At 36.8% G+C, this 23,046-nt stretch overlaps 1 protein-coding gene across 1 annotated transcript in view; it reads right to left on the bottom strand.

Annotated features, from left to right (window-relative positions):
- AQR (aquarius intron-binding spliceosomal factor) overlaps positions 1 to 23,046 on the bottom strand; it is a 62,102-nt gene that overhangs the window by 8,608 nt on the left and 30,448 nt on the right. Inside the window, exons 20-30 of the mRNA XM_068946356.1 lie at positions 20,749 to 20,990; positions 18,891 to 19,037; positions 17,131 to 17,200; positions 16,119 to 16,229; positions 14,432 to 14,541; positions 11,752 to 11,887; positions 10,617 to 10,826; positions 10,015 to 10,152; positions 9,036 to 9,107; positions 5,923 to 6,110; positions 1,448 to 1,619 (exon numbers count right to left, since the gene is read on the bottom strand). Coding sequence (XP_068802457.1) covers positions 1,448 to 1,619; positions 5,923 to 6,110; positions 9,036 to 9,107; positions 10,015 to 10,152; positions 10,617 to 10,826; positions 11,752 to 11,887; positions 14,432 to 14,541; positions 16,119 to 16,229; positions 17,131 to 17,200; positions 18,891 to 19,037; positions 20,749 to 20,990 — 1,596 coding nt within the window. The remainder of the gene's footprint in view (positions 1 to 1,447; positions 1,620 to 5,922; positions 6,111 to 9,035; positions 9,108 to 10,014; positions 10,153 to 10,616; positions 10,827 to 11,751; positions 11,888 to 14,431; positions 14,542 to 16,118; positions 16,230 to 17,130; positions 17,201 to 18,890; positions 19,038 to 20,748; positions 20,991 to 23,046) is intronic.

Here is a 23,046-nt window from a genome sequence, read left to right as displayed (position 1 = left end):
GTGCTACCAAATTGTCCAGTGCCACCAACATACCCTGCTAATATGTCTCCACCTTCAAGATTACAGGGAAAAAAAAAAACAAAAAAAAAAAAAACACACACACACACTGTGGGACACATTAGAAAAATTCACTCAGGAAAGCACTACTGTAGTGATAAAGGTATTCTGTGCTCCTGTCCCTGCGCGAGTGTTCTCAGTCTCCTTTGGCCCAGAAATGGACTAAGTAGTGCTGGTATTCTCAGTTAACAGATTCCTGTTGCTAAAGCACAAATTTCAGCTGTTGCAACAGACAGCTTCTTACTATGTTGTATGTTACAATGTTATAGCTTAAAAGAAAAAACAAAAACCAAAACAACAAAAAAACCCTAAAGTCTCCCCTTCAAATAAGCCTTAACCTGCAATCTAGAAATGAGATTCAGCAGATTATGGATCACCATTGCTTAGCAGCACACAAGTTTGTACTACAGAAAAAAAAGTTATGATGAACCCAAGCAAAACCTACAAATATCCTTCATACCTCTTAAAAACAGATTAAATAGTTCTCAATAATCTTTACAGGAAGAAAACAAAAAAAAGGGCCATGAATGTTATCACCTTAAGTTGTATTTCTTGCTTTCCATAATGTTAAACAAAAGTTCTGAATCCCATATTTGTATTAAACTCATCAACTTGCACAAAGCTGCAGTTTCTCAAAACTGCTGAAACCCAAACTAATTCAGGCAGCAAATTTGGTTTTTATCACTGGTTTTAAAACAAGATTTTGGTGAAGAAAAACAAGAGGATTGAAAATATAAGCATCTCATCACAAGTATAAAAGGTTTTCCCATATTTAAGAGATGTACGAGACTATTGTTGATGGCTGAATTTGAAATTTAGTTGAGAAATCTCAAGGCTAAGTTTTTCTGACAATTTACTTCAGCAACAGTCGTTGCCTGTTTGTCTTTCTCTCTCACGTGTACGCTACTTCTAGCACTGTTTCATTCTTTTAGGAATGGGCTTTTATGCAACATTGCATACAGATCAAAACAGTGACACTTCCAACTGAAACACATGCCACAAAGCAACCTTGATCCTTCACGTACATGGGAAAATGCTGTTATTTCAGTAGTATGGCAGTACAGCAGAACTGCAACAGCTTTTAACTTGCCATAGTCCGAAACGTTTCATAGTGAATTATGTACCAAATCGTCTCACAGCACAATTTTGAGAAAACAAAAAATCAAGCCAAGCCATTATTCACTTTGAGCAACAATGCAATGCATTATTTTCATTTTCAACATCCAAAACTGATTACGAGAAGCACTAACCATGTATATATTCATTACCAGCTTTACCTGAAAACCTGAATTAGACAGCAGTTTACAGTATTCTGATAGTCTGGCCTTCACTGCAGATTTAATAAGACATATCCAGATTAAATAAAGTATACATTTTATGTTTCTGTTACCTGATAGAAATAAGGATTGGGTTCAGACTCTCCCACACCATTGAAGTCTTCTACGTTTATTAGCTGGAAGTCATATAAAAACCCAGCATTGGCTGTTCTAAACTCTGGCAGAAGCTGGACGTGAGGCAAATTACCCAGATTCTTGTAACGCCAATTGTAGAGGTTACATAAACTGTCCAAAAACACACACAGACACAAACCCAAACAGTTAAAAGTGGGTTAAGTCATTCAAAATAGTTCAAATACAAATATCCCCTCCGACGTGAACGTTTCTGTATTCTTCTTCGTTCATACATGTAAAAGTTATCCAGTAATCATTTTTTAAGTTTTGAATTTTTTGGTTCTTTCTCACAGAAAACGCCAGATTTCATTTTTCTTTGGAAAGTACAGAAGTCTGACCAACTCTTCACATCCTCTGAATACCACCATACACAGCTGAAGTAGGAACTGAATTCTCCTTTCTCTCACAGCATGGATATGGGAATCATATCCTCCTATAAAGCACTGCTGGCAGAAATTTAAAGGATCACACTCCACGCTGCATATTGAGAATAAAAGAACAGACATTATAATAGCAAAACTTTCAGAAAGGATTTGCCTAGACTAGAATGAGTCTAAGGTTTTTAATGCTTAAATTATCCCTGAAAACAAATTTAAACACTTTCATACTAGATCTCATGACTTCAACACCGGTGAGCATATATGGACCAGCATTTCATAGAATTATAGAAGAATTTAGGTTGGGAGGGGGCCTTTGGAGGTCCTCTGGTCCAAATCCCTAGTTAGTAGGGCTAACTTTGAAGTTCAGTTAGCTAGTGAACACTCAGACTCCTACATGAGTTAATCTCCTGACTATAAGGACAGCTATTCAAATTTGTTTTAATGTACTTGCATATGCTTACTTGCATACCTGCTATTCCCAATGTAAACAGGACATATACTTGCTGTAAGATACTTTCAGCAAGCTACTGGAGGTGAAAAGATTTGTGATGGAACAGTGAACTCTGGGAATAGTTTTAAGCACTGGACAAACCACCCATTCAAGAACAGTCTTTCCTTTTGCACAAAAGGCTAATTTACTGCAAATACCAAAAGCAGTTCCTTTGTCCAGAGAATTTGTCCATAACCCTCCTACCCAGATCCAATACATGACTCTGGGAAGAGGATATTTAATAATACAGTTAAAACTACTCCATGTATTTAACCGACTTTGCACACATGACTGCTTAATCACCTGAGAAGTCAAGTAACAAAGCACCTAAAGTTAAGAAAAATGACTGCTTCTAACCTCTCGAAATCAGATACTGCAAGCAATAAAGAAAGAGGAAGAAATAAGGACCCTCTTCCTCCAAAATTCTGCTGTTTTAGATTTAACAATGACATTTTCCAAACAAAAGATGCTTCCTTTAAGGGTATGAAGATTGTTGAATTCTACAATGATATAGGTTGGAAAGGACTTCTGGGGACACCTGGTCCAAATCCCTCACTCCAAGCAGGGCCAGCTTAGATCACGTTGTTCTGAGCCTTGTATAGTCTAATTTTCTGCATCTCCACGGACGGAGATTCCACAGACTTTCTAGACAACCTGTTCCAGCGTTCGACTGTCCTCACTGTGAGCTTTTTTCCTAATATCTAATTGGCGTCTCCCTTTTTGCAACTTGTTCCTGCTGCCTCTCATCCTTTCACTGTACGTTTCTGAGAAGAGTCTGTCAGCCTCTCTTTGTACATTACGTGCTCCATCCCTGTAATCAAGCTGACAGCACTGCACTGGACTCACTTCAGTATGTCAGTGTCCTTCTTGCACCAAGGAATCCACAACTGAATGCAGCACTCCAGACACAGTCTCACGGGAACTGAGTCAAGACTGAGGCCTTTATAGAAAGCCAAGACTTCCTTTGTAATAACTATTCAGAGCATTGCCACAGATGCACTGAAAGGGCTCCTATCCTTTTAGCCTCAGTTTATCTGTAGATGAAAATTCCAAAAGAGAATTTCGTTTACCTGCCTCGTAAGGATTTAGGTGGCATTATGTCCTGTTATTTAAGGTATCAGTAAAAGGGCTAGACAGGAGAAGGGAATACTAAGTTGCTAGACTTCCTGAAAGAACACTTTCCTTGCTCAAGTACTGCTTCCCTCTGTAGATTGTGTCCTGTAGTAAAATACAGAGTCTTGTACAGGGTATTACTCTAGGATCTCTCAGGTGCAAGTTCTGTTCTTTCACTAACCTATCTCATGAACCTAACCAAGTCAGTCCTATATTTCAGTTCTATCCTCTGTAAATGCAAGTAGCGATCTCTATCTACCTTCTTCCAAAGTAATCTCAGATTAATTTTCAAAAAACCTTGGCATATGCCTCCTCCCGCTTTTTTAAAGGCGGACCCAATTGCTAATTCAAAAGAACGGATTGTAACCATTGCAAATTTGGGTAGTCCCTAATCTGTAGGGAAATCTGATGGCACCCAAGGATTAGATACTCTTACGCTTAACATTGTGTTTGACGGCTTTAAGCACTCAACAAAATAATCCAACTTCTTTTGCCAGTAAGAAAATCCGGAACTGTGATTAGAGAGATATTTAGGCACAATTACATTTATTTTTTAATTAATTTTGTTTTTTCGTACACTGGGGGATATCTTGGCAAAGGTCCCTTGCTTTAATGGATTTCAATTAGTTCACTTAACAGTGAGTCACTGTACATACAGTTTTGCCAGCAAATTTGAATATGCACTGACTGCGACTGGAGACAGAACTGATGCCACAGTGGAGGCAGTCTGTAGCTATGTTAAGTACAGCGTTAAGCATAAGCTAAACAAGTGCTGATGAAAAGTATTCTGCAACTACATAGACTCTGACCAGCTCAGAAAAAGAGGGTCTGCATGCAAATCACAAAAAAGCATCCCATTGACATTAGCATAGACAGCAACGCAGCACTGTTCTGCTTGATCAGCTCAGCCTTGAAGGGCAGAAGTTTTGTGAAGGAATCCAAAAAGCATTTTCACAGGTAATAAAGCATAAGGAATACTAACGCTTCTTTACAAGAAGGAAGGAGTAAGGAAAAAGGATTTTTCCCATTAGCCATCATAAAACCCCTTACTGCAACAAGAAATTGACTTTCTTATTTCTTCATGTATTTCTTCATTTCTTCTTCTTATTTCTTCATGTATTAACATGAAATGTGAAGGGAAGCAGCCAAAATCTACACAATTTGATTCAGCCCTGGAATTTATAGGGAGAGTAATATAACCAAAATGCCTCAGTCAAAAGCAGGTAACAATATGCAGATCAGATAATGTAGCAGATACTTCATGGGGAAGCTATGTATGATCAAAATAGAGAAGATAAAGTGTAGCATGGTAGAGAATAAATCCTTGATTAAGAGATTGCTTGTATCAAAGGTGGGAAATCTTCTGTACAAATATTCTGAGAAGTTGCAGAATAGTAGATGTCAAAATTAACTTCACAATCATCATACTTAAACTTTATAATTTGCACTTTTAAACCACACGTAAAATAACTGTTGTCCATATGACTAGAAAACAATATTCTGCCAGTCCTTACGTTTCCTAAATGAAAAAGATTGAGTTCTCCATTCTCCTTTACGTCTAAAAAAATAAAATACTAGGAGTTAAAACCAATCTTAAAGTAGCAAGATTTTATTTCTTTTCTTCGGCTTTGTTTTCCCTTGTTAATATTGCAGCACAAATATGCACAAATATGCACTTTACGCAACAAAGAGCTCTATGTAATAAATAAATTACCATATTGAAATTACAAATACAAGAATAAAAAAAGAAAAGCTATAACTTTTACTATGGAGAAGCAATATTTGTTTCAATATACAAAAAGACATTATGCCCTTGTGCGGACAACTTGAATGCCTCCCATCTCAGCCGAAGCTCTGCTGAAATGCTGTAAGAAAAGTGAAAAAAAAGCTATACGAAAAAATCTTCCCCTTTACCTAAGCATCTCTTTAGAATTTAACCTAAATTATACAAAAGTGGTGTTCATAGCTGTATCTCAGTATGCATTTTACTGACCTTAAAAGGAATATCAAATCTTTGTTTAGCCTTGAATATACTAAATATATTGGTTTAGAAAAGGATCCTTCTAAAAAAAAGCAAACAAACAAAAAAACTTAGCTGGAAACCAAAAAAACCCCAACAGCAACCTCAGAAGGACTATTAAAAATCCTTTAAAATCATCTTCCTTGAAGTACTCATGCAGTAGCAGAGTATGGTCATATGAGAAAGTAAGTAAATCTGACAGTGTTTCAGCAAAATAGAACTAATCTGCCTTCCTAGTATCATCTGAAAAAAGAAAAAGGAAAAAAAGAAAAAAAACAAGAAAAAAAACCTAAATTAGTTTTGTAAACTCTTATCCTAACAATCCAAAGTTTCCAATGTTATATGTGTGCTTTTCCAACTTTTAAGCTGGCAGCGTCTTGTAAGGTAGACGTGCCATTTTCTCCATCTCACCTTGCTCTTGCTCTTCCTTGTGCATCCAGATCAACAGTTGGCACTCCCACACGAACAAACCGTGTAAAAAGGGACTGCTCCATGTTGGAGTATTTTTGAAAAGCCATATTCTTAATGACTGGGGGCAACTGATGATGATCACCAATCATAATCCACCGCTTCAAGCGGCTAAATCCATCCTGCGGGTTCTAGAATTAAAAAAAGCAGTACATAATTACAACCGTTAAAATATAATCAAGGCACTCAATTACAACACATTAATAGTCAAATTGGCTCCTTCTAAGCCCTAAATTTCAAAATTTATTCTTAAGCTACACTGATTTGCAATCATTTTAAAGATGACCACTGGCTTTTTTCCAATCTCTCTACTGCCAGGAAAGGAGATTGATATTTTAAATAAATTCTTTCTTCTTATAAAGGAATGGATAAATTTGTCTACTAAAATCAGTAGAGAAACATCAGGATCAATATTCTATTACGTTGTTTGGGTGACCACAAGTAAATGTATTATTCAGAGAGCAGAAGGAAGAAACATGATTATAGACTAGTTACACAAGTAACAGCACTGATTTCTACGTACTACTGTTTCCCTAGAACGCTCTTTTAAACCTTTTTCTTGTGGTTTCTGAGACAGTGGGCATGAAGTGCCTTAAACGCCTGAAATAACTTTAGTCCTCTTGTGCCTGAGCCACAAGCTAAGCCTTTTAAGTGTCTCTGCAGTTCATACGTTGCACCTATGCACCTCTGGAATTGTCACATGGTCTCTTCCATCACCAGAAGTGCCCCTAATTAATGCTCACCCCAGCTCTTGTACTGAATGCCACTTCAGTATGTTTGGTATACCTGTTTCCAGTTCCTCACCATCTTTTGTGTACCTGTAGATGCTATGTACATAGCACACATGTATATGCTAACCCTACACCTTCTACTTGATCTCAGCACGTGAGGGAACGTTTTAACAGAGGAACAGTAAAGGAAAAAAAAAAAAAAAACGGGTGGGTGGAATTGTCCAGGAATCAGAATGCCAAAGAATTCTGCCTGCCAGTTTTATAATCCAAATCCTCATTCCTCACACACTCCTCTGATTTTTCCCTTTCCTCATAACAGGCAGTATTCAAGATAGAGGCTGAAGTTCCTTTTACTGCCAAGTGAAGATGAAGAATTCTGAAGTCCTCCCTGATGAGGCAGCAAGGAAGGAAAGGTGAACTTGGGACTGCCCATCTCATCAAGCCTGAAGATGCCTTAATAAAAATAAATAAAATAAACAAACAAACCCCAAACCACAGGGGATGGAGATTATTTTCAATGACAGAGGGATTTTATTTCTTTTTCTCTGGAAAGGTCACTGATTTGGGGAAGTCCAGGTTTGCTATGCAATCATCCTTCTCCTATCAGCAGTTTTAAGCGCCGACAGCAAAGGATCCAACAAATTTCGTTTTAAAGCTTTCTTAATCAAGTACTACTACTCTGTAAACCTAGATCTGTAGGTTTTGTTAAAGAAACTAGATTTTCAAGGAACGTTTGTATCGTTCATGTAAGACTGTTCATGCAATGTCCACCAGAACATAGTACTATCATGAAAAGGCCTGCCTTAATTATCCAAAACACTTCACCTTCTTCATTGCTCATATACACTCCTTACTTCCTGTACTAATGTGATGCATGAAACTCCAGATAAGCAGATGAAGAGCACTGTAAGATGCTTATTTTACTAAACTGACGACCAGGCACCTCATTACTGAAGAAAACCCAGGTAAGAGCCACACAAGATTTATTCATTATGCAGTGCAGCAGTACAATGTTGCAACACTAAATTTAAAGACTGCCAAAAAGCAAAACCAACAGCCTAGAGTAAGGTACACTTGTGTCTTCACACACAGTGAGAGTTAAATACTTAAACTGTTACAGACCAGATAATTTGAAAGGGATTAAAAGTGTCATTTGAGCTGCAGAAGTGTGTGCAGCATGTTTAATTATTTATGAAATCCTATAGCTCTTAAAAGGGGAAAGTAATACACCTCTAGCACAGGTTACTAAAAACAACCTCAGATTTGGGATAATCTTTCACTAGAGGCACAATAAATTTCAGAACAGGCTGAGTGTACATGTCTACTTAAAAACATTCTCTTTACAACAATCAGAGTAAAAGATACTCAAACCTTAACCAGAACAGTTCTGGGGTTCTATTACAATGAACCCTTAGGTTACAAGGGTAAGGGACTACTACTCTCTCCACAAACACAGAGCTAACTGGCTTCTTAAAGATTATACTACACATCTCTCCTACCATGATACCTTCAGTTTCCTTCTTTCCTTCCCGGCCTCACCAGTGCCTTTCCAGCTGTAATACTTCCATTTGACTAGATCTCATTCACATGCCCTTTTTTATCTGCCAGTAATTGGTCTGCCAGACATAATACATGCTGCAGTTGCCTCCAGGCTAAGCATTTCCAAATTAGCTAGCCAAAAGGTGCATAACCATTGGCCAAAGCCAGTGAGGGAGAACTGGTAATCATTTCTTCTTTTTCTATAAGCTGGAACAGGAGTCAGTATGCCTCCTCCGTACTTGGCTCCAGCTTTCATGAGAGTTTCAAGTACTTGATATCCCTCTAGCTCACTTAATTTTGACTTAAATTGACCAACAACACAGGCAGATGAATGATGCAGAGCAACTATACAACCGTTACATTCTTGGGAAACAAGGTTAAAACAATTTTTTCATAAGAATTAGCAAGCTTAACAATGTTTTAAATTAGCAATAACTTAATAATTGCTCTTAAATGAGAAGAAGTGCAGGTAACAAAGTCAAGATCTATTCTACACAATTTTCTTGAACTCTTATTTTCAAAATGAAAAACTTGATAATATCACTATTTAGTCAATTAAAGGAAACAGATATAGAACATATTAGCCAATTTCATAGTATTGTAAACACAGGATAAACAACTAATGAAGAGCAATAGGAAAGTTCTTACTGTCCATTCACATAAATGGGAAATTACAGTTTTGTATTACTTTCTGCAAGACGCTTTCCTCTTCATGTTCTATATTATTTAAGAACACATACTTTCAATTATCACTTTTTGCAGAATCTTTCATAATTCAGTTCTAACCTGCAACAGGAGAGGTATAAAGGTTTCTATCTCCAAAATCTGAGCAGACTCTTCCATTAAGATGTTGTCATACTGAGAAAGAAAGAGTGAAGAAATGTTTATCAACCAAGTAATACAAATGAATGCTGTTAATCAGCCTGTCAAAATGAAGCACTAATTAATCATTCAGGTAATTACAGATTTTCTAAGGGTGGGATAGTGATAGCAGCATTTTACTTTATAGGCAGGGCAATAGCGTACTAAAAAAAAAAAAAAAGTCAATGCCAGAGGGTAAAATCCTACTACATCAATGGTAAATCTATCTGTACCAATCGGGGCTTATCTGCAGAAACAATCCATGACTGAACCGCACTATAGGCTTCTCATATACCATAACCTCTCCTCAAGAGAAAAGCTTTCTGCAGTGGGACAAATTAAGTTGGTGGACTTGCACTGGAGCAATTCTGTGATGCAAAATTGTGCACTTTAGTAGGTAAATAATACTGAAAGAAAGTTGGTGAGCTGGGAGGTTTATGTTGCGCATTTGTCAGATATGTCTGCAGCAAATAAATAACTATAGATAACACTGCAGTGTGAAAAGAGCACTGCATCATAGATCTTTTTCTCAAAGCATTTATTTTTTGGGTAAAAGATGTTATGAAGGTTGTGTTTCTCTCAATTCTGCCTGTATTTTATTACTCATTCTCCCAATTCTGCCTTTATTTTATTACTCAATCTTATCACTGCAGTTCATTATCTAATAAGGCAAAACTATTTTTTTAAACCAGTGCAGTAGTAAGCATTTCAATACATACAATATCTTGAAAGTGCTCAACTTATGCAAATAACAGTTAAATTATTCTTCAATAAAATTATAATTAGAAATATACTAGTCAAAAGCAAAATTCAAAATAATCTAGCTGTCTACATTTAGGACAGATAAAAGGTTTATATAAGGAAAAAAAATCAGTTAGTTTGGTATCACTAGCATCATTATTACCTTGAAACCTAATTCAACCAAGTCATGTCGTTTCAGAGCAGCATGAGTACAAGTCATGGCAATAATTTTTGCTTCTTTGACCAAGAGGTATTTGGATCTATCCAGGCCACTGCGGAGAAGTTCAAATGCTCTGAATTCCTACGGGGGAGAAAAAAACCCTTGAAAGTTAGAGTTATTGCTTATAACAATTACTGGCTCAGAAACCATCTGCCTTAAGATAATTACATATAAGTAAATGTACGATAATCTGCTTATGTTACTGTTAGGTTATCTGATTAAAGGCAATTCACTGTAAATGCAGAGACCTGGTGAAGCTCAGAGGAACAGTGATAGGTGCAAGAACCGTAAAAACCTAACCAAGTGAAAGTGGAGCACATGGAATGGCTCCTTCCCAAAAATCACGTTAGAATGATGATAGATTATCATCCGTGGTGTAAAATAGGGCAAAACCACTCAACAGAGAAATTCTCACCTGAATGCCTTGCAAGCTATGAGGATGGCTGCCTAAAGGCATATACTACTTATTATAGGATGTAGGGGAATGACAATTTCTGGGATGGGATTAGGTGGATTCAGTTACTTCTAACAGTCACATGCTTTACCTCAAGCTGAGTGAATATTTTCTTAACATGTCTAAAACACCCTTCAGCAATTTCCATATCTTCTTCATAGGATTTGCCTTTGAAAATTGGTTGAGGAGCATTCGCAAAATACTGGTGAAAAGGAAAGAAACTGGAGACATCTGAAACATCAGGCAGTTTTCCACCTTTAACTTTCACTTTACTGATATATTCTTCCCAACGAGACATTACCTGCGGTAAACAAAAAATGTCATATTGAATTTTTAACATAATAAAGAAAATCATTAAATAAGCGTTATTTTGCACACATATGCATACTACTTTAATTCGGAATGGCTTCATAAAACTATTCAAAGTAAATAAAAATTATGAAATACTTGCAAGGTTAAATCATAACAAATTATGCTTTTTTATCACTAAAGCAAGGCATGTTTAAATTAGCATTTGATTTTGCATTGGGAGGACACTTCTGAAGCGCATCCCCTCCTTGTTTCCACTTATAATAGTTTGAATTCCAAGCTGGATTCCTTTGGGAAGATGCTAAACCAGCAGATGAACGCTAGTAAAGTGCCTAATAACCATTTAATGCATAGAACCACACCTGAGCTAGTCCAAAGTAGCCTCTGTAAAACATATATACAGTGTGGGCACCTGGTCCTCAGTACCACTCTGTAAGTCTACTCCTTTTGAGACACATACTTGTGTGTCTCAATGTTGCTAATGTATATAAAGCAACTGAAAAGTGAAAAAAAATTCACTCTTTTGTATCCGATTTCCTGCTGGCATTTAGCACCATAAAAGCTTTCTAGCAGGAATATAAGTAGCTGCTCTAAAGCTTGTCAAAAATACAAGGCAGCCCACAGTTTTTCCTATCTGGAGGGGAAATTCCTGGCTAGAAACTTTGCCAATAGTCATTAAAAAAAAAAACAGGAATGCTAGCCTTTCAATTCATGAATCATCAAGGCAGGATTTAAAACAATAGCAATACAAATAAGTAACATTATAATTATAGTTTTAGTTGCTATTGTATTTTGAATCATCAAAGAAAATGGAGGTTTTTTTGGACTTAATTTTGAAAACTTCAGTCCACTTCTTACAATGTGTTTCATAACATACTGAGGTCATATACTCTCTGCAGAAGTATTTCAGCCCTTACTTGGTATAGGAAGAAGTGGCCCGCTGTTTCACAAGTGTAAGAAACATCTCCTGGGACTCCAAGACTCTCTTGCAATCGCCCAACTTCTCGTAGAAGCTCTAGTCTTCGAGCGAGGACATAATTAACTCTTCCATACCTACAGAACGGATAAAACGTAACACAATTTGTTAAATTCAAAACAGTTTTTCCTGAACATCACAACGGGAGAGATCACACACACACACGACACAACAACTACCCAGTCTCAAAAAAATGAGAATTTGCTACCTGCTGACTACTACTTCAGAGGAGCCTGAAAAATTTAAAAAACCATGCAAGAACCATTACTCTAGAAAAAGTTACTTTGATTGCGTCACTTCACCAAGAGCTTCATAGTTATTATTATTTTATGCTCATAACATACCTGTAAAGCAGAAAAATATTATTTCTAATATGCAGGTTGGAAACTATGGCACACAAGCATATACAAATTATGCAAGTCTATGGACCTTCATAAATGGAACGTCTACCCCAAGTTTCCGTACCCTAAGGCTAACTATCTTTGGCAACACACAAAATGCTTTGCAGTAATGCTTAGCCTCCCTTACTAGACAGGTTTGCATCCACACATAGAAGGCCCCTGAAGTACAAAAGCACAGCTGCCCACCAACTCCCCCTGACCCCGCTTTTTTCCCCCCCTTTACAGACCAGTTTCCCTCATCTGTGCACTCTCTCACATAGAAATAGTACCAAAAAACCCCATTTTCTCAAAGACAAAAAAAAAAAAAAAGAAATGGTATAGATGGTTGAAAGTAAAGAGACGAGAGAAACAGGACATTTTCTTTTACAAATACATATGTAAATAGAAGCTTAAATGAATAAAGGTTAAATTTCAAGTTCATATTAAACTTACTATTCATCAAATATGCTTTCTGAACTGGAAAAAAAAGGACACAATCCCTGGGAATCATAATGTGTTTCTTGTCTTATTTACAAAAATTAGAGTAGTTAAAGTTGGAGATTTTAATTCAGTAAGACGCAACTGAATATGATATTGTTTTAAAACTGGAAAAAATAAGTTCCTTCTACAGGAGCTATGACACTTATGACTCATGGAATGTTGAATAGGTTTTCTTCCTTCAACAAAATTCATCTATCATAATTACAAGTGACTTCAACCAATTTATTTCCACACTTCCAAGTGTCCTCTTATTCCTCACAATTCAAATCATATGCCCTGTTTTATGTATTCATTCAGGGCTAAAAAGAAATCACAGCTAAAGAAAATTTTTATGTTTCTTAAATGACAGTACCAGCTTAATCAGCTCCTCTCCACCTTATGTCCTTATACTACCCTCTCCTGCTTTGCTAGCAAAGAGAGCAAAAAAAGGAACAAGAGCCTTGCAAGTACTAAGAGTTGTTTAACTGGTATTGCTGCCCTTTCTAAAAGTATGAATTTAGAAGCAACCCTAAAACAAGCAAAAACTGAGACAAATAGGAAATAAACTTCTCTTCTTATAAACGTGCAGCCTACCTTTAAATACATTCCTCATCACACATCTTTCCCTCCCTAAATTTTCAGAACCTGTAGAACTTTGCAGTATTGTCCTGTACGTCTGGAGTTACTTTGAAAAAAAAAACGACAATAGATAACAGAGAGTCTTTCAAAAAAAAAAACTTTTAATGATTCGCATTAGTGTTCAAGGAATACATTAAGTCTTAGACACTACTAAATAAGTATGTGCCATGACATCATTTTATTAAGATTTCAGCTATTAAATTTCTGGAGTAATTTGACTATGTCAAAGCATTCAAACTGAAAAAAATACCAAAGTATTCCTTTTGCTAAATGAAACTCAACTACATATATTTGGGTAACTTCCAGTGGCTATATATAGTTTTTACTACAGTTTTTAAAAATCAAGGGATTGCTGTAATAATCCCATACTGGACAGTCCATTTATTTCCAATGCATGACCCTTACTCCTGCCTACATTTATGAATGTGTGTAATCCTACTGACATCAACTGGACCAACGTGTAACATAAAACATACAAATATTTACAAGAACAGGCTCTCAGTCTGTGTACTGATATAGGCTTGAAAGCTTTCCTTATGAAAGTATACTTCAAAATGTATTATTTACCAGTGACATAGAAGCAACTTTGCATTTAAGTGTTAAGGCTTATTTAAACTTTGCAATGGACTGAATAATATGCAATGTTCTGAAGAACTAAAAGCAGAAGGATTCATTTCACCTTTACAACTATGTATACCTTATTCAGCACGCCAGTAAAGGTGACAGTATATTTTCACAAAAAATTCTTAACTTAAAAACCTAATTATTCAACTTACTCTCACAAAACAAATCAACTCTGTAAAATGCATAACTGCCTAGCATATAGTAAACTTTTTTTTTTCCCCCCCAAACGGTTGAATTTATAAACAAGCAACTGCCTGATTTTGCCTTTAGATTTTCAAGAGAGAAGGTAGCTTGCATACCGAACAACTAAAATGACCTAACCTTACATGAGAAACAAGGGCAGTGAGCACTACCTGGACTCAGTTATATGAGAAAGGTAAAGCTTGCCAAGGACAGCTCCTTGTTCATTTACATGGGAGGTAGAAGGGATTCAGCACACAAATTCAGCTACAATGCTTACACAAATCAGTTTATCATTAGCACCTCCTTCATGCTCACCTGCTGAAATCTTTCTCTGTCTCCAACTCCTCTTCTCCATGACCCAGACGCAGGAGGTGGCGCTCATCAATGTCTAGAGCCATGATTTTCTCAAACAGCTGGTTCAGAGCCTAAAGATTGACAAGAACAGGACAAAGTAGTTTTTAGAAGTTCAGAGGCTCTTGTAGAGAAAACTGAAGATGTACTGGTAAGCCAGCTAGGATGGATGCCTATTTTGGTAGCAACTGAACCCAAAGCAAACATGAAGGTAACGCTGAAATTAGAGCTCTCAAACTTGATGAAGGGAAAATCAGCCTACTGAAACTGTTGTCTTCACATAATTTATATAACAATTAAAAATTCTTTCAATCATCTAATTTAGTTCAAAAAAGTCATAGTTTATATAGCTATTAATCTATAAAACTGTCTCAAGAAATCCACGTTGCAAACACGCCTTTTGTTAGATGACTTTGAACCTATTCTGTTTGACTTTCACTGTACATTGGAAGAGTGCTATCCGGTACTGGAGGTGCCTTGTCTCCATTTCAAATGGATAAATGAATTTTGCCCACCTAAACTTCAAGGTGTGCTATGTCTTGTGACTTAAACACTTCACTTCTAACAGTTTAATATCAACTGCCCAACTCAGATATTTTTCAAAGAGTAAGTAGTAAGCACTGGATCAGCCAGTTATGTAATTTTAAGGATAAACATCAGTTAGCTTCACTTGTACTTCTAGTCACCTGGAAGTCATACTAACACATTGAAGTACAGCATCAAAAGTACAAGGAATGAACCCTGCTGAGACACAGAGTTTATTTACCCAAGTACGGTTTCAAGTTAATGTGTTCATATACCTTTTTTCTGGCCAACAAAGTCTCCCACCTGCCTCAAAAATTAATTCTTCACTTTTCTGCCTAATAGACATGCTCTCAACCCTTTCTTTCAACTCTGCTACCTCTTACTCACCCCTGGCCCATGTAGCTTGGCGCATATTATTCCAGGCTGTAGCTCATTACCAAAAGGAACGGGGCAAGCCCCATCAGCCATTCTTTGGTTGACAGCATGAACACCTGATCTCACTCTGAAGGACAAAGATTATGTGTTTTCCAAACGATATGTTCAGTTAAAACAGCTGATAAAGGATAGGCTGCTTAGGAAGACTGGGAAAGAGAGACACCTAGTTTTCTAGAAAAGATGAGTTTACAAATAAATTCTTCTAAAGCAGATGCAGCTTTAACATAAGAATCTAAGATTTTTTCTATCGTAAAGGTGTTGTCTTTATCTCTTGTGAAAGGGAAGTACGCACGCAGTTACAGAAGACATGCTACTTTTTATGTCTTCACTTGGAAGCGTAAAGCACAGAGCAACTAGAGACCCAGAAAGCTAGCTAACAAAAATCAATCCAGACTGGCATGCACGTGGCCAACGTGCAACTGTGAGAACCATGCTGACACATATTCAAAATACTTTCTAATTTCCACCCCCCAAGCAGCTAAATATAACAAAAACATCTCATAAATCTCTCAGAACTACGAACCTCAAATTCAAAAATGTAATCTCACATTATAAAGCTGGCACAAATCGCACACAAACCAACTCAAGTTTTCATTGCTAGAGACAACTGCAATCATGAAACTACTAATTTCAATATCTGCTGTTCTTAATTTTAACTACATGAAAATTTTATGTATGGCTCTTACTTTACCTGATTAGAGTGGGTAACTATAAGCGTTCGCTGTTCTGGGAAATTATGATAAAGATTGGATATTATCTGGACTGCTACATCAGTTTTTCCAGTACCAGGTGGACCTACCACCTAATAAATAAATAAATAAATAAATAAGCAAGCAAATAAACAACATCCTCTCCCTCCTCCTCCCCCACATCATTTATGAGAATATTGCACAGGACAAATATAGCTTATCAGGAAAAAAGCAATCTGACAAGACACAGACATTGGGCACTAATGACAAAAATCTTGTGTTTCATCTACGATTACTAGCTAGCTTCTGTAAACTTCCAAAATACATGCAGTATACTGTGAAAGACTTAACCCAATGCTAATGCATACACTGAGGAGTTGCTAGTGGATAGGCAGCACTTCACTGAAAGCGCCTGTGGTCAGAAGATCTCATTAAGAATGGTAAAGTTTACAGACCTTTGCAGAACTTTATCAAATATAACTTACTTGCAAAACAAACCTATAGTTTTGATTTGGTTTACATTTTCTTAGGTATAGAAGTCAGCAGGATTATAAAGAACTGTAAATTAAATTCATAAGAAAGCAGGAAACATAGCTCCTTGAAGACCATTCAATGACTTTCATTTCCTTTAATGGAGTTGGATCAAGCTTAAAATGATGCAACTAATTTAAAACAGTCAAAACGACAGACACAGCAATTGCTCTGCAGTCTAAAACTAGTGATTCGACCACTCGAAAAAGTAAGTTCAGTTGTGGTGGAAAGCCTTTAGCCATTGAGACATAGGAGACAATTGCGCAGAGATCAGATTTTTTTTTTTTTGAGGTTTTTGAGGTATGATTTTGTGAAGAAGGGAGGACACTGAACCTCTGTATGTTAATTTCTCATGTTTCTAACAAAATTAATAGAGTACGTACCCCCACGGATGCTACAAAAAGGACTGGTACTTCATTGAATGTACCTCAAACCAGGATCAAATAAGAACTTATAGTGTAGAATCCTTAAAAATATTCTTACCATAGTTAGCCCAGGTTGCATTCCTGCACGTATAGCTTCAATCTGAGTATGCGTAAACTGAATAGTATTGCTGTAACACAGCAAAAGAAAATCAGAAAATTCACAGATTTTGCCAATAGCTTTAACAAGTCTGATTTAAACGAAAAAGCTATGTTTTTCTCCAGAATTACATGCTAATAAACTTCTATATATATATATATTAGACATCATTACACCTATCTGCTTCCTAAACACAACAATCCTGCAATTTCTAAGCAAGACAGTAGATCAGCGTTCACTTGATAACAAAATCATCCCATCTAAAAGGACGTCTTTAGCTGGTTAGTATTTGCTGAGAAAGCAGCAAACGAGAACGTATAATTATTTAGTTATGATTCTCCTTTTCAATGTTGGAGTAATATAGTGGCATGTTGAAATAGCAAGTTAAGTGGCATCACTAGATTACTTGGATATACAGAAAATGGAATGACAAATCTATCAATCCTTAAACAAGGTTTTCTGACAAGCAACCAAAACTTAAACGAGGCATTCTGACAAAGAAAAGCACTTCCAGACCCGCCATTCTTCAAGCAATGGGAGTTCTAACAATACTATTTCTGTAACATATAAAGTGCATACCTCAGGCACCCCTCTAAAGTAGGAGCAGACCTAAGCTAAAATACTTGAGCTATATCAAGTAAGTTTTGTAAATAAATATATGGATTGACTCTTAAATAATTTATCAAACCAAAGTAGTTCCAATGCTATCATTTGCAATCAGTAAACAAATTTATAAAAAGTCTTGGTAGAAATAGCTACCTGTTATCAGTAACATCAAAATAGTATTTTTAAGCATGATCAGCATTTATTTGCACCGATAAACTCTTGGGTCAATTTACTAGCCGGGGAAAGCAGAAAAAGTTTCAGAAGAACTACAAAAGCCCAGTGCCTTTTACCAAGGCTTTCTTAACAGAAAATAGCCCCAAACACCCAAGCACTTTTGTTATCTTATTTGAACCTGGCATCTACAAAGATGCACCTCTAAACATTTCTTCATTTCTCTAAGGACCAGCGTTTAATAGGCGTATTCCTCCTTCCTGACACAGTCACACTCGTGTGGATATCATAACTAGGAGTGGATGTTGGACCTCTAACTAGGTCTTCAGCTTTAAAAGATCTACAGGCCGTTTGTTGCATGGAGAATGGGATACGCAGGCCAGGCCCAGGCCAAGCAACTTGGTGCCCTGATGCCATAGAGTATTCTATATTTTCAGTTGCTTTTAAAAGAAATCACTGAAAACAAATTGAAGCTTTTAATGTGCTTATTTTCAGTGGTATATAAATGATTCTTCAGATTTCCAGTATTATTTAAAATAAATATTTTACATACTTCTAAAAATAAAAATATAAAATCATCACAGTTCTTTAAATTAAGACTTTCAACTGACTATACAAAAATCATTATTCGAAGAAGATCAGTGGGGACAATTACAGGAAAAAAAATAACTTTTTAATACTAACATTCAAAGTTCGGACAATATTGAAAGCCAGTATTTCCCATTATGTTTTTCAAAGGGATTTGTTTTAAATAAAGAGAAGATAATAAAATACTTTGTTCTCAATAGAAAACAAAATAGTCTTTTTACTAAGAAATTTTTTTTTTGGTAATGATATCAAAATGGCATTTCATTTATAATTTACAATACTGTTTTAGCTATTTTTGAAAATGAACGGCTACCTATCTGTTACCATTTGTAACTACATTCCCATGCAGTTATTACCGTTTTGGCTGATTATATGGATACGGTCCCCTGTTTGGGATGACATGAGGTTCTACAATCAATGTTTTAGCTTCTTCAGGTTTTTCTTCATTCCCATCCTCTTCCTTTCTTTTCTTTCCTTTACCTCCTTTTATTGGGAAAGTTATCCTGTAACACACATTTTACGTCTACATAAAATAATTCAGTATACTCACTATGACATCAGCTTGTCTTTAAAAGTTTATGCAGAAAGTTTCTTTACACCATTAAGACAAACCTTCACACAAATAGCAAACATAGGATGCACACAACAAATAATCAATAAGGGCAAGGAAAAGGGATGAAAGTAAACTGATGATGCTGATTTTAAGAAATAGTGTACTTAAAGTTCAGAAAAAGTGCTCTTTAAACAGCTGGAAAAGACATAAGCAGTGAGGCGAGACAGCTAAAAAAGCACAGAGGATAAAGAGTTCATAAATGAAAATAGCAGACAGGAGTCAAGATAAAGTTAAAATATAAAACAACTGGTCAACAGCAACAATTTGATTTTGTTCTAGAGCCGATTCACATTTCGCAAATTACGTCTGTGTCTTAAATTGCTTCAACTCCTGAAGTCTTGCAACCTCAATTTCATTTCGTTTTTGTAGCCCTCTCTCATATGTTAGCAAGACCCTCTAATTTAAATCAGAGGCATACCATGGTGAAGGCATTCTTCTAACAGCTATCCAATCACCTTGATAAAGCAAGAGAGACATCTCTGACTGCAATAATCTCTTAATCTCTTTGCAAGATAAATGTAGTAGTAGGGAGAGCAGTAGCAGCAGCATTAATACGGAAGCAATGTTTTGAAAGCCGTTTGTAAAGATGAAAATCCGTATTTCCATTGAAGAATTGAAAACTATAACACTAATCAACGGAAATTGTGTGCAGTATCTTTTTTTATGACTTTAGACTACCATCATATTACTAGGCAATGTTAGTGCCATGCCCACACATACTCCGCACACAGCGTTTCAAAGATTACCTCCTCCCTTTTCAAGATTCAATTTAGCCACGACAAGAATTGATCAGGGTGAAAAAAAAAAATAATAATAAAAAAATCCATCTGTTTTCCCCCAGTCAGAATTATTCCATCAAAGACAAGTACATTTCAATTCTTGTTAAGTTTTGGGGGAAAACACGTGCACTTTTTTTTTTCCCCCCTAGTCCAGTCACCTATTCTGCCACAGCGCACAGTGCGCTGAACTCAGCTGCCAAAGTGCAAGGAAGCCCACAGGAAGGGACAGAACACATCTAATAAGATTAATCACTAATATTTTGGAATGGACAACACTGAAAAAAAGCATGTAATTCTCATTCAGGACTCACCAGGCCACACGTTCTGTTTCAGAAACTATTTGCAAAATAAAAAAAAGCAGCACTATGGGATATCAGAGTTTTTTTGTTTTGATTGAACAAAGTTTTCAAAAGGTCAAATTTTAATGGAAGTTGAAACTGCCATTCTTGGCTTGCTTTAATGTGTTATGTAAGAAAAGTATGTAGTTACTTTTTCGACTGAACTTGAGAAGACTAGATCTCACAATACAGAAGTGAAAGCTACACAATTTTGATTGTATCTCCTACTATTGTTTTTCTCTCCTAGACTGGTCTACAACTAATGTATCGAGGTACTTCTGTACACAATACAGCAGAAGATGGTCCTGAACCTAACTGTTGTATATAGATGACTCTTTTCTATAAGAGCTTACATCTTTCTATTAAGTTATGAACATAGCTTCCTTAAAAAGAGTACCTCCCTTCAACCATTGAACTCCACTCAATCTGACAACGCACTTCAGTGAGAATATCAGACCAGAAGTATTGGAAATTTTTAGATCACCTGAATGGGGGTATCTGCAGAACTGGATTGTCAACAGTAACTTTAATATTATATCCAGGAAAACTGGCTTTTAAGTGATCAATGGAGAGAAAAGTGTCATTAAAATCCAGAGATGCAATCTGATTTGGCATTTTTGAATAGTGTGCGCTACTTGGGTCTCCATATCCAAGAATGATGTCATGCAGCCAGTCAGGAACCACACAATCCGTGTTCATCAAATTCCTAATAGTTTCCAGAACAGCCTGCAAATTAGAAAAATGGAAAACACTTGATTGGAAAGAGTGACTTTTTACTGACAATGCGTGCATACTGAAGAATAACCAAATTATTCTAGGATGCTAGCATGCACGAGGCTTTCATTGACAGGTGTTTGGTTAGACCAGAAAAGTTGCTACGTATTCTACTGATATCATTGCATATACACTGCATATATGCAACAAACCATCAGTGTCAAGGAATCTAATTCCTGAACTATTAGTAAAGAGATAATAAAGAGCATCATAATTATCAGTAGTGTCTTTGTTCTAGATTATTCAAAGGAACAAAATTGGCACAGTTCAAAATAATCTGCAAACAAAATAAAAAGCGTCTGTTTTGGTTCGAGTTTATGGTCCTGGTTTAATGACAAATGACCATTCCACATTTAATCAATAATTAGCCATATTTTTGCTCACAGTTCCTCTCCAGGGCTTCCATAAGGCCATCCTATTTGAACTAAAAATATTTTAAAAGTTCTGTAAGATTATAGTCCTGGCACACTCTAGGTTTTTATGTACAATGTTGGGGTGCAGTTTCCTTGCTTCACAACTCTTTCTTTCTCCACTCCTGAAAAGTGGATTCAGCAGTCCTACAAGTTAAACCCTAATGCAACTGATGACTCGAAAGTCCCCAGTTTGTTTCCACGTACACATTCTTCCCAGCAACTTCAGGTTTGGGGATATTGCTTTAACCATCAGTCTCTGGAACAAGCAAACTGCAAACTGTACACCAAGTTTTAGGAAGACTATATGCATATAGTCTTCCAAAAACAATTACTCTTTACTTTAATCAGCACAACCACCACAGCTAGCTTCAGCACAACCACCACAGCTAGCTTCAGCACAACCACCACAGCTAGCTTCAGCACAACCACCACAGCTAGCTTCAGCACAACCACCACAGCTAGCTTCAGCACAACCACCACAGCTAGCTTCAGCACAACCACCACAGCTAGCTTCAGCACAACCACCACAGCTAGCTTCAGCACAACCACCACAGCTAGCTTCAGCACAACCACCACAGCTAGCTTCAGCACAACCACCACAGCTAGCTTCAGCACAACCACCACAGCTAGCTTCAGCACAACCACCACAGCTAGCTTCAGCACAACCACCACAGCTAGCTTCAGCACAACCACCACAGCTAGCTTCAGCACAACCACCACAGCTAGCTTCAGCACAACCACCACAGCTAGCTTCAGCACAGCTGTATACCGAATGAATGCCTCAGTCACCCTAAAACCTGGATCCAGTGCTTACTACCAGGCTAATAAATCCAAAAACCCCTTCAAGTAACTTAAGGTTTCTCCCTCAACCCCAAGAATCTGAGTTGGCTGCAGGAATTAGAAAGTCTCCCTCCAAAAGCTAGCTCTTAACCCCTAAATTCATTCATTTACTTATCACTTATCAGTGGTTACGCTAATATTTTACCTTTCTGTTCCTTCTCCCATGAAAACTACACTCCTCCAGACCTTAGGCTTGCACAGAGAGGACTGAGAAGCATTTTAACTAAGACATAACTAGCCTTTACTCTTCCTGTTAAAGAGCTACTTTAATGGCAAGTCATCAACAGCCACCTTACTCGTATCTTGATATTAGGACATCACGCATCCGCTACCCAAGAGAAGAAATATACTATATGAAACCCACACTCGTTTCCAGATCCTCCAACCGACCACACCATCAAGCATCGACGTAAACTGAAGACAAACATACTACATTAGCACATCACACCAAGATATAATACAGACCTTCGAAATGCTAATCTTACAGAGAACACTCGGCCATAACAGAGCATGGTATCTTATTCTGCTTGTCTGAATTCATATACTTGGCTCCAAAAGGCAGAATTCTCTGCCCTTTTCATGTTTGCACAGTATCTTTCAGAGAATTAAGTACTGTGGTCATCAGTTCTATTTAAATATATAACCCCCATAAAGGCAAAGAGCATGCTACATTGATGCAGATGGCTAAATCAGTTGCCTTTATACAGTCTATGCTTTTAATTTCTACTAAATTAGACTATGAGTTTGACTTTGAA

Source organism: Struthio camelus, chromosome 5, assembly GCF_040807025.1.
Source record: "Struthio camelus isolate bStrCam1 chromosome 5, bStrCam1.hap1, whole genome shotgun sequence".
Lineage (NCBI taxonomy): Eukaryota > Metazoa > Chordata > Aves > Struthioniformes > Struthionidae > Struthio > Struthio camelus.
This window is presented reverse-complemented; position numbering and strand designations above follow the sequence as displayed.